The 12,719-nt window shown below is 41.2% G+C and overlaps 1 protein-coding gene across 6 annotated transcripts in view; it reads right to left on the bottom strand.

The window, feature by feature from the left end:
• LOC131134153 (muscleblind-like protein 1) overlaps window positions 1-12,719 on the bottom strand; it is a 91,727-nt gene that overhangs the window by 16,855 nt on the left and 62,153 nt on the right. For 4 of the 6 annotated variants that reach the window (XM_058079082.2, XM_058079090.2, XM_058079081.2 and 1 more), the window contains exons 4-5: window positions 7,891-8,097; window positions 631-870 (exon numbers count right to left, since the gene is read on the bottom strand). In XM_058079082.2, coding sequence (XP_057935065.1) covers window positions 631-870; window positions 7,891-8,097 — 447 coding nt within the window. The remainder of the gene's footprint in view (window positions 1-630; window positions 871-7,890; window positions 8,098-12,719) is intronic. The other 2 variants (XM_058079087.2, XM_058079088.2) reach the window with 1 other exon arrangement.

The following is a 12,719-nucleotide window of genomic DNA, read 5'->3' as shown; positions in this document are numbered from 1 at the left end:
TTCAGGCGAGAGGCGGGGTACACCCAGGACTGGTCGCAAGCCAATCACAGGGCACATATAGACAAACAACCATTCACACTCACATTCATACCTATGGACAATTAACCTAGCTTGTTTTTGGAATGTGGGAGGAAACCGGAGTACCCGGAGAAAATCCACGCATGCACGGAAAAAACATGCAAACCCCACACAAAGATGGCCGAGGGTGGAATTGAACTCGGGGCTCCTAGCTGTGAGGCCTGCGTGCTTACCACTCGTCCACCTTGCAGCCTATTTTGCTTCATTTAAGCCAATAATTCATAAATGTGCCTTTTTGACTATTAGTAGGCCATAGTTTAGTAGAAACTTATGATTATTTCTACATTTATAAGTTTGATAGCGATTGCAAGTGTGAGGAGCAGCTTGAGAAAAATCAACCTCAGCCAAATTCAGTTCTTTTTAAAGGCAAACAAAATGGGTTTTTGTGCAATCAATGAAAGTAAACAGTAAACAGAGACTGGGGGCGAGTAGAAAACACAAATACGCTCCCGAAAATCAGTGTTTTAAGAAGCAGGGGAGGCCCCAACTAGATTGTATTCTCTGAGGGGAGGCTTGCCGTACGGCTGGAATGAAAAATGAATGAGCACCTACCATGGCGGCGGCCGCCGCAGCCTGGTTGACTTGATGTTGAGCTGCTTTTATTTTGGCCTGCAGGTGAGCTGGAGGGTGGAAGTACTTGCACTTCTCCCGAGAGCAGCGACCTTTAATGTAGTCCATGCACACCGTCACCGTGTTGTCATTGGTGTCGATCATGGTGCTGTCCGCCGGGTGAGCGAAGCGGCAGTCGTTCTCGCCGCGAGTGCAGTTGCCCCGCTGGTATTCCCGACATACCTGGTGCACCAAAACATCAGTAAATAAATAACACAATTCAATCCCAGCCACTTTTTAAAAGACTTTATTAAAAGACTGTACTTCTATATTGGGCTCTATGGTTATATAAACATGGAACCTACCAAAGAAAGACTAGACTCCTGTATTTTCCGTTCCTTAGCCATCAGCAGTAGAACATAGGTAAGTTTCAGCAAAATATCACTTCCCAACTATTGATTTGCAAATATAACAGCATCAACTATTTACAGTGTTTGCACATATGATGTGCATGCACTCCAAATTCCTTACATTGCCTAACCTTCTGCACGCTACACTCCTCCACGTTCTTCCTTGCTCTCTTCCATTCATGGTCACACAGCTCACAGCTCTTATCAAATGCATTTCTGCCACCTGATGGCTGTTTTTATAGCGTAAAAAATTACTTTAAAAAGTGACATCTGTTAGTGTGCAGTTACATCATCACCTCTTTTTACCTCTTGTGCAAAAATACGTAAAAGATGTATAAGTATGTCGTTGGGATTAGGCGTTCAGGATTATAAAAACATATAAATATGTCTTTGCGATTAAAAGAGTTAACAGATGTACAGTAATAGTTTATATTCTATTACATGCATACTGTATATACAGATTTCATAAATGTATTTGTATTTGTGTTAAGAAAAACTACAAAAATTATCAATGAACTTTAAACTAAGGCTGAAGGTCGATTAAAGCATTTATTTCTAATTAATCATGTCATCCATAGTTAATTCATAATTAATCACAATTAATCACAATGCATTTTATTTATACTAAGTAGGGACATAAATGACAAAAATATTTTGTAAAGCAACTCAAGTAGATATGATAAGAAGTTATATATATTTCAAGAACAAAATGCTTCTCAGCTTTGTCATAACGGTGAAAAAACGGAAATTAATATCACTTTGCTTTATTTTACCCATTTTTGCTTGAATTTTCCAAATATTTCAACTTTATTTCTCTCGTAATATTACGACTTTGTTGCCAAAATATTTTTGTCTTTACTCCCATGTCACAACCTTTGTTAAAAAAAATGACAAATTTAGTTTTATTTGGTTTTCATAATATTATCTTTAAAAATGTTCTTTGATAATTCAACTGTATGTTGCTAAAATCACAGGATTTTTTCCTCATTATATTACAAGTTATCTTTTTTTTCTTTTTTCTCTCAATACTTTTTTGAATTCTCAAACTATTTCAACTTTCGTCAGGTAAACTTTCCTCCCATAATATTATGACTTTATTCCCATAACTTTCCCTGAACCTAATTTTCCTAAAATGACAACTTTATTGTTTTTTGTTTGTTTCTCATAGTACTATGACTTAAAAAAATGTTTTTAATTAATATTTCAACTCTTATATTTCCTCATAATATTACAATGTACAACTTTTATTCTCGTTAAATTACATCTTTTTTGTTTTAATATTTTGACTTTATTCTTTGCTTTGGTGTTGCTTTTCTTTTAAATCACATTTTTGGATTGTGTGGACCGCATATGGTCCATGGGCCGACCTTTGGACACCCCGATATACAGTATACTTGATAGTAGACATCCATGTTCTCATGAAACTTGGTATACAATATGTCAAATACCAAATATCAATGATTGACGCTAGTTGTGTGATATATTTGGATTATATTTGGGACTTTATAGTGTAAACCTTCAAACGCATAAAAACAAGTCCCCGATCCACAGCCGTGAATAACCCACATCTTCATTTACTTCACCATTTGATGAATTCATGAAAAGGCCATGGCCTGTTCACAAGCTGATGATCACGTTAAGCGCAGTGAGATGATCAATCTCATTGACAGGTGCCGCCATTACACTTGATTGATAAGCGGAACAGAGCGGAACCGGCGCTTTTTACGGTCACATCAATCACAATGCATTTATCCGTTATGCAAATAAGCCACGTTGGCTGTTCCTGTGTCATCCGCTAGGGGGCAGCAAAAGGTTGAGGGATGCAAAGCTGTGGCCTCGTTGGCCTGCTCAGTGAGGCCCATGGGAAATATGAGACCTGAAAGAGGAGGGGAGGGACAAGGCTGACGTATTTACCAACACACACACACATACACACACACCAGGTTAGTGCACGTATAAATTGAGACCCCCCCCCCCCCCCTTTAGAATAACATTTCTGACACATTTAAGAGCCATGCAGTAACTTATCATCCCTGCTCGAGCTCAGGCTGAGTCTGAATTGCACTAAAAGACATTTAATTTCATAACACCCTGTATACTGTACATCTTTATCTCCCCCAGCCTTGCCATCTGCATCAAGTGATTTGTGGCGGACCCGGGTGCCGCGCAAAAGGCCACCGCCGCCATTCTCCACAGGCTAACTGTCGCCAGGACGGCTGATCGTCTCCAAAAGGCAGACAGTCGGGTTCAAATCTCAATGCCTCTAAATATACACCTCCACATTCACATAATGCACATTCATTCCCTTCAACTGGTCTTATTGAAAAAAAGAGCTGCCTTGTTGTCAGGCAGATGTTGGAGAGACGGGTGTGGGAGGGTGAGAGAGGAACTGTAGGAGTAGGTGATGAATACGGAGTAAAGGACAGAGATATCGGGATCAAGGAGACAAAAGAGAGAGTGTGTGATGGCGGCCTTGGGTGAGTAAAGAGAAAAAAAAAAAATTCCGAAAAGAGAGTGAAGCTAAATTGGAGCAATTTGATGTCCTCCGCAGCCGGCGTGGACCCACGGCGTGTCTTCCTTAACGGTGCTTAATCATGCATTGGAGTGAGCTAACCCGCCCCAAAGTGCTTAGGTGGAGAAGCAAATGAAGGGCCAGTTAATCATATTTCCGTCCCCATGGTAACTGTCACCCTCGGCCATTTGCATCAGCGCCCTGGCAGGTAAAAAGCAACATGTGACTTTATGGATTTCCTGAATGCTGCAGTGTGGCTACACTTAGGAGAGAGAGAGAGAAAGTACTGGAAAATATTTGTACAAAGCAGCTTGTCTTCTAAAATAGGAGATTTCTCTCCAACTTGATGAAATTGTGCGTAACATATCCGCTTCAGTGCATGATAGTCAACGCCGTCCGAGGCTGTGTTTATTTTGAATGGCATACCAAAAAACTCAACTATGTCTGGCTCCCAAGATATTTTTAGACCTTCAAACCTAGTTCCTGATGGATTTTCACATCCCGTAGCACAACAGGGAGCACTGACCAAACAGGGCCAATAACAAGCAATATCATTTGGTCTAGGTCCGCATGTATATGAGTTATTTATGAAATTCATGACATTTTACCTAAGTCAGTGTAAAAAACAGATGTCAAGTCCATGCCCAAGCAGGATTGGTTGCCTTCAGAACCCAGAACGGTCACTATGCAGTTGGTTATCCTTCAATTATTGTTTCCAATTGGCTTCTTAATGAGCGTAAAGGCTCTTTGTAGTCTTTTTTATTGTGTATTTTTCCGCCATTGTCGGCCCCCGCCCTCCACAGTAAACATATGGCTGTGAAAATATATTGATATAACATAGCATGTTGCTATCGTGAATTAGTGTTTAGAATATATTATGTAAACAAGACATGACATGACACTATTAAAAAAAAAAACAAAAAAAACCTTAAACTGTATTATGGAAAGCAGGAAGTGAACAAATGTAACAGTTACTGATTGTAAAAGTACCAGATGGAGGGGTAGGATTTAATAAGCTTTGCTTCTTCCTACTCCTTTTGGACATGTGGAACTGGGAACTGATTATGTGATGCATTCAATTGTAATCTGATGCATGTTCAAATGAAATTAAACCATTCCCATTCCCATTCCCATTCCCATTACCATTACTCTGTTCTGTGGCAATTTTCACGTTTTTTCCTGTGTAACGTATCAGGGGGGTGCTGGAGCCTATCCCAGCTGTCTTTGGGCGAGAGGTGGGGTACACCCTGGACTGGTCGCCAGCCAATCACAGGGCACATATAGACAAACAACCATTCACACTCACATTCATACCTATGGACAATTTGGAGTCGCCAATTAACCTAGCATGTTTTTGGAATGTGGGAGGAAACCGGAGTACCCGGAGAAAACCCACGCATGCACGGGGAGAACATGCAAACTCCACACAGAGATGACCGATAGTGGAAATGAACAGTCTCCTAGCTGTGAGGTCTGCGCGCTAACTACTCGACCGCCATGCTGCCTTCAAAACTACATTGTAGTCTTAAATCTTCGCCTTGTGGAACATCCAGCAGCAACACAACATTTTGGCATGATGACTATTTTAATGAAAAATATACAGAACTAAGTCAATCATCTATCTTAATAAGCGTTTGTTTACTCGGCTTTGGCTAAGAGGTGTTACTCAGCTGATACGTGCATGCGTACGCTGGCTTCCTCCACGTTGGGTTAAGTGGAGATTCAAAAAGGTTGTTTTTCACAGGTATTTTGAATTTGCATACATCACACGCCCACATCCTTGTCATTGTCAACTAGATGGTGAGGACATGAGTGATGCAGGGACCCATGTGATTGATTAGACAGTTGACACGTGCGTTTGAGTGCTACTCAGGGGCAAATTTGATTGACAAAAACACAATAATTGTCACAAAAAGCGTGGGCAAGTGGTGGGGATTGGACAAAGTTATTTGCAAGTGTTAGTGGAATCTGCATGATGTGGTGCAATCGCAACATTGCACAATCCTCAAGTCTTAAAAACACATTGTTACGTCATGCAAGGATAACAAACATAAAATAAAACATATAAAATAAACAAAAATAGCTGATAATTAAGGGCAGAATAGTGGTTGAGTGGTTAGCGCGCAGGCCACACAGCTAGGAAACTCAAGTTCGATTCCACCCTCAACCATCTCTGTGTGGAGTTTGCATGTTCTCCCCTTGCATGCGTCTTTTTTTCCCGGGGACTCCGGTTTCCTCCTACATTCCAAAAACATGCTAGGTTAATTGGCCACTCCAAATTGTCCATAGGTATGAATGTGAGTGTGAATGGTTGTTTGTCTATATGTGCCCTGTGATTGGCTGGCCACCAGTCCAGAGTGTACCCCGCCTCTTTCTCGACAGCTGGGATAAGCTCCAGCAGCCCCATGACCCTTGAGAGGATAAGCGGTAGAAAATTAATGATAATTGAGTTTTGGAACACACGTCTCCATCCATCCACCTTCGTCTTTGCTTAGGTCATCTGGTTCCTTGTGATGGATTCTGAGGAGTTCCCAGGCCAGGTTGTGGAACTGTGGACCAACTCTACACTCTTTGTAGGGTCCTTTAGTGTGCATGAGAGTTTTCCCAACCAGCCTACATGTGAGAAGGCATTCGACCATGTTCCTTAAGGAATATTGTGGGGAGTAGCCACCTAATTCAGGCACTTCACTCCCTCAATGATCGGTGTCAGAGCTTGATCTGCATTGCTGGAAATAAGTCGGATTTAATTCCAGCGAGGGTTGGATCTAATTTGTAGGCACCGACAGGCACAGATCCGGTTTGGTGGGCTGCAGGATGAGGTCTCTGCTTTTAGCAGATGACGTGGTCCTGCTGGTTTTTAATCAGACCGGGTTCTTCAGCACTCAATGGATCGGTTCGCATCTCCAAATCAGAGTACATTGAGTGCCATCTCTGGATTGAGAATGAGACCCTGCCAAAAGTGGAGGTGTTTAGGTACCTCAGTATGTACAGGGATGCGGACTTTGCAAAGGTCCGTTATAGTGAAGAGGGCAAAGCAAAGCCTACAACTTATGGTGGATCTGAGTTTCTACCTTACCAGTTCCTACAGTCACTTCTGGTCATGACCACTGGGTAGTGACTGACAGGATAAGATGGCAGGTACAAGTGGCCAAAATGGAACACACACAAAATGAACTGAAACTATATTAGAAATGCTTGGATCAGGTTTCAAACATTATTTTTTTTGACCGGAAAGAGAACATACCATTTATATTAAAAACCTACAGCGGCTTCATATCTCCAATGGGCCATGTGACTCTGATATGGAATCCAATCCCTAGTCTGTCTGTCTTCTGTGATCTGTGCTTGGCCTTCTCCCTTGTTGACCACAACTACAAATTGATTTCCAAGCCACACCCCATCCACCTTCCCCCTCCGCCATCTATTTTTCCTGTCATTGACCCAATCCCCAACGCCCCATGATGTCTGCCCGCCGACGTCCCCAGCCTCCGCCACCATCAATTACCTGACCACCCACTGTTACACGTTAAATGCAACCTTCCTAACATTCTCACCCACCTCCTGCCTGCATCCAGCGATTAGCTCGTTATTCTGCCGTGATTGTTTCCCAGGCGGAGTTGCATAATGAATGAGAGCTACAGTCCAATTAATGATTAGTTGTGTACCGCTACTGGAGCAACGCTCATCAGGCTTCAAGTGACTGATTGGTTTCGTGGAAGAATGAAGAGATTCTTTAGAACTTTTGCAGCGATTCAGTGAAACTTTGCCTGCTACTTGGAAGTGTGCAGCTCCTCTCACTAATGTGCCTTTCTCTTTGCTTAAGTCTGGGTAATGATCGTATTATGCTAATGCTTGAAGTGTAACACAAACTGTGTACTGGGTACCTAATCAAATCTACAAACAAAAGCTGTTTGAGGGAGCAATTTCTGACTTGTGTCTTTAATAGTCTGAACGATACGTTTTAGATGTTACCGGGTTAACAAACTTTAATTTTAGTCAGTGGCAACAACACAAAATGCGGTATTTATATGAACGTTTTTATTATTAATGGGGAGGTCTCACTTGCAGTTAAGGTCAGTGTTCTTGACACCAACATAAGAAAGACACTGGGCAACAACGGCCTGCAAGACCAAAACCACTGCTGAACAAAAAAAACATTGAGGCGTGAGTGAATTTTGCCAGAAAACATCCTGATGATCCACATGTGTGTCCCATTCCATCTGGCGTAAAAGTAACCCCACAGTTTACAAAAAGAACATCATAGCAACAGTAAAATATGGTGGTGGTAGTGCGATGGTCTAGTAAAAAAATAAAACACATGTAAGGTCTGTCATGTCTCACCTCCAGCCTGTCCGTCCTCATCAGCTTCTGAGCAGCAGTGGCAACCGGAACCGGGACGCTGGTGTTGCTGGTGAGCAGTACCGGAGCACTGGGCAGGATCTCAGCAGGCATCAGGCCGGGTGACACCGGGCCAAGGTAAGGGTTAAATGCTGCAGCGGCACCACCGTTGGCATTGGTTGCAAGGCTGGGCGTGACTGAAAACATGGGCTGTGGACACATGTGGAATGAGAAAATGGGTCCCAAGTCAAGGATAATCTCTCATTCAGATCACTGTAAAACATCTCTGTGGCGCCCCCTATGGGTTGTGCTCCAAATTCTTTTTAATACATGCAACAGACATGTAATGCAGATATCCTCAGAGTGTTATAATCATCAAAAAAATGACTTATAACTAAGTCCCGCCCCTACAAAGGGACGAAAGAGAGATTTGGCTAAATGTCCCTGTGTGAAAAAGTGATTGCCCCCTAAAGCTAATAAGTGCTTGGGTCACCCTTACCAGCAACAACTGCAATCAAGTGTTTGTGATAACTTGCAATGAGTCTCTTACAGTGGGCGGAATTTAGCGGAATTGTTGTAATTCAGCCACATTGGAGGCTTTTCCAGCATGAAGCCTTTTTAAGGTCAGGATTCAGGTCATGACTTGGACCAGGCCACTCCAAAGTCTTCATATGGTTTTTCCTCACCATTCAGAGGTGGACTTGCTAGTGTGTTTTGGATAATTGTCCTGCTGCATAACCCAAGTTGTGTTGCAGACAGCAGAATTCATGCTTCCATTTATCACAGCAAGTCTTCCAGCAGCAAAACAGCCCCAGACCATCACACTACCACCACCATATTTTACTGTTGCTATGATGTTCTTTTTCTGAAATGCTGCGTTACTTTTAAGCCACATGAAATGGGACACTCACCTTCCAAAAAAACTTTTGTCCGGTCAGACCACAGAGTATTTTCCTAAAGGTCTTGGGGATCAAATTCCCAAAGCTTTATAAATGTCTTTAGAACCTTTTCCAGACTGATAGATCTCAATCTCAGTTATGTTTTAACAAGGGGGCAATCTCTTTTAGCGCCATTTAGGTTTGGATTTTTTTTTTTACCCTTAATAATAAAAAGTTGTACTCCGGTTTCCTCCCACATTCCAAAAACATGCTAGGTTAATTGGCGACTCCAAATTGTCCATAGGTATGAATGTGAGTGTGAATGGTTGTTTGTCTATATGTGCCCTGTGATTGGTTGGCGACCAGTCCAGGGTGTACCCCGCCTCTCGCCCGAAGACAGCTGGGATAGGCTACAGCACCCCCCGCGACCCTCGTGAGGAAAAAGCGGTAGAAAATGAATGAATGAATGAATAAAAAGTTGTATTTAGAAACGGCATTGAGTGTTCCATTGTGTTGTCATTGATTTGTTATTGAAATTTGTTTGATCATCTGAAACAGTTATGTGTGACAAACATGCAAAAAAATAAGAAATCAGCAAACACTTTAAAAAAAAAAAACACCACAGAGTGCGAAATTTGAATCACGGTGTGGTGAGGCACAAGTATACCTGCATGATCTTGGCCAGACACTAAAAATGATCAGATGATGTTTACTCCAAGAGTTGTGCTTGTGTTTAGCTCAACTCTTTCTCCATTGATTTGGCTTTTATCGCTTCTGACCAAAATACATGTTTACATTAAATTCATTATCCCATCTTTTCAAATCCATCAGTTGAGCGAGGTAGAGATCAATTTTAGCTGTTAGTTGATATGTGGGATTGCACTGAGACAGTGGCGAAACGATTTTTTTTAATCTGTGTTCTGAAACATGAACCTTATTGATTGGAGCCCATCAAAGTTGTTTCAGGTATCTGGGGATTGTTTTTTTTCTTTCACTTTACAGGAACAACACACTGAAACTGTATCAAGTATCTAGGTATTCAATCACTCTGTATCATATCATATTACATCAGAGCTGTCCAAACATTTTCCAGCGAGGGACACAAAGTGGAAAATGCAAGAATACAACTTTGCCACTTTGTAAAGCAACACATGTAGATGTGCTCAGAAGTTTTTGTCACGGTTCGTCATGCGGGTGTTACGATGCGACCCCAGGATGCAGAGATGAAACGACTGGTGCAGGACCAAAAATGTAGGTACAAGGGATTTAATGGCGTTTAAGCAATGTTGATAGCAACTACAGGCAAACCAAAAACAAAGACAATGAAGCCACAAACGAAAGAGCACACACCTGAACTAAATAGGGAGAGTGGAAATTAGAGACAGGTGTGAGAAATGAGTCAGAGAAAGCAGAAGGGAACAAGAAAGGAAGTAGTACCAAAATAAGGGCATGAACAGAGGCAAGGAAGGAAACTAAAGGAGCTGTCAAGAGAGGGTGACGCCCACATCGTGACAGTTTTAAATATTTCATGAAAAAAATCTCAGCTTTGTGATGTAGGTGAAAAAGAAATTATTAAATTTTTTTGTTTATTTTATTCTTTTTTTTAAATTTACATTATTCTTAAATATTTTTTGTCAATTTTGTTTTCTGAATATATTGGCCCTTTCTTTTTTTGTTTACTTCAAATATCTAAAAAACACATGTATTTTATCCTTCCATGTGGAACTTTTTTCTAAATATTTTGACTGTATTCTTGTAAAATTACAGTTGTTTTTGTTGTTTTTTTCAAATTATTTCAACTTGAAACAATCACTTTATTGCCATAACATTGTAACTTTATTCTAATTTACTTTAATCTCATAACATTACAACTTATCTACAACTTTTACAAACATTGTTTTTGTTGGTGTCATAATGTCATGACTTAAAATCTTTTTTCTTTAATATTTCATTTCATGCAACTAATATGACTTTATCTTTCATTATAATATTGTGACATTATTCTAGTAAAATTACTGCCTTTTTTGTTAAATTTAAATTTTAAATCTAATAAAAGAGAGCCACACTTTAGACACCCCTGTCATAATATTTTGACTTTATTATTGACATATTCAGACTTTTTTCAAACGACTTTTTTCCTGAAATTTGTAACTTGGTGTGCTATATTGTAGTGGTATGATAAAATACAGTGTAACTGTAATTATGTTGGCACACAAGGAACAAGATTTGGCACGTGCGTCTGATGTCTCCGGGTACTGCGATTTTCTCCCACATTCCAAAAACATGCTAGGTTAATTGGCGACTCCAAATTGTCCATAGGTATGAATGTGAGTGTGAATGGTTGTTTGTCTATATGTGCCCTGTGATTGGCTGGCCACCAGTCCAGGGTGTATCCCACCTCTTGCCTGAAGACAGCTTGGATAGGCTCCAGCATACCCCTGTTACTCTAATGAGGATAAGCGGCATAGCAAAAGGATGGATGGATGGATGGATGAAAGAGAAGAAATGTTTTCAAGCCTTCCTTTCTCTTCTCTGAGAAGGTGGGCTTAACACATTGCAATTTTTTTCTGCAGGTTCTTGACCCGAGCCCCAGTCTAAGAGCTGTCCCTTGAGATCCTGCCAACAAGACACAATGACGAATAGCAGCAGAGGCAGAAAAAAAACCACTCATTAAATCAAGAAGAACTGCATGAAATTTTCCAGTGTTGTCAGCTGCAGCATCAGGAGGCTTAAATCTTATCACAAGGTGCACTTGAAAAAAGTGGATTTGCGTCCCTGGAGGTGCTGTGATATCAGCTGAGGCGTTGAGTCACGGCTCAAGGTTTGGCCGGAGCAGACATGATGTCATTGAAATGAATCTCAGTCATGTGGCCTCATCAGTGCAATGATGTCATGTGTAAAATGTTTGAGAACCCTGCTCACGGCCGTGACTGCAATATCATTTCACAATGATGTTTTGCTTAAAATTGGCTTTCATGCAGTTGTGCGAGATTCATTACGCTCACGCCGCGTGCCTTTTCACAGCAATTGACACCGTAGCATTGATGTGTGACACATCTAACCTCCTAAGTATAACCAGCCTTAATAAAACCATCACTCGCTTTAACATCAAAGATATTTTTCATTTGACATGCAAACAGGATGAGAGGGTCGTTAACGATGCTTTTTAAATCATCTGACTTCACTTTATAACACATAATTAAACTTGTGTTAATGACTGATCTTTTTATGACGTGCTTATTATATGGACAGTTAGTTTGCACACAATTAGGATTAGGATCACGACTAAGTGAATGAGTAAGTGAATAAATGAGACACTAAGTGACTCGATGGCTTAAGTGAACATAGACGTCAGGAGCCAATTAGTGACCGAGTTAGTGAATGAGCCACTGAGGGAGTGATTCGGCCTACAAGTGAGTCAGTGAATCAAACGGCAACCATGTGGTTGAGATGAGTAAGTGATTGAATGACAATGTAAATTAGGGATGCTCTGATCTATCGGCGCCCAATTAGTACCGGGTCAAGGTGCTCCGATAAGGTTTTCATGATGCCGATACGGATCATCCACGAGGGAAATCGGCCAATACTGGTATCGCTACTGATAATATAGATTAAATGTAAACATTTCAATTAAGACCAAGTGGTTGGCGCACAGGACACACAGCTAGGAGACCCGAGTTCGATTCCACCCTCTGCCATGTCTGTGTGGAGTTTGCATGTTCTCTCCGGGTTTTCTCCGGGTACTCCAGTTTCCTCCCACATTCCAAAAACATGCTAAGTTAATTGGTGACTCCAAATTGTCCATAGGTATGAATGTGAGTGTGAATGGTTGTTTGTCTATATGTGCCCTGTGATTGGCTGGCGAGAAACTCTCGCCCGAAGACAGCTGGGATAGGCTCCAGCACCCCTGTGACCCTCGTGAGGATAAGCGGTAGAAAATGAATGAATTAATGA

Source organism: Doryrhamphus excisus, linkage group LG8, assembly GCF_037039965.1.
Source record: "Doryrhamphus excisus strain RoL-2023G ecotype Guam linkage group LG8, RoL_Dexc_Guam_v1.1, whole genome shotgun sequence".
Classification (NCBI taxonomy): domain Eukaryota; kingdom Metazoa; phylum Chordata; class Actinopteri; order Syngnathiformes; family Syngnathidae; genus Doryrhamphus; species Doryrhamphus excisus.
The sequence above is the reverse complement of the archived record's forward strand: the minus strand, read 5'-3'. Positions and strand labels throughout refer to the sequence as shown.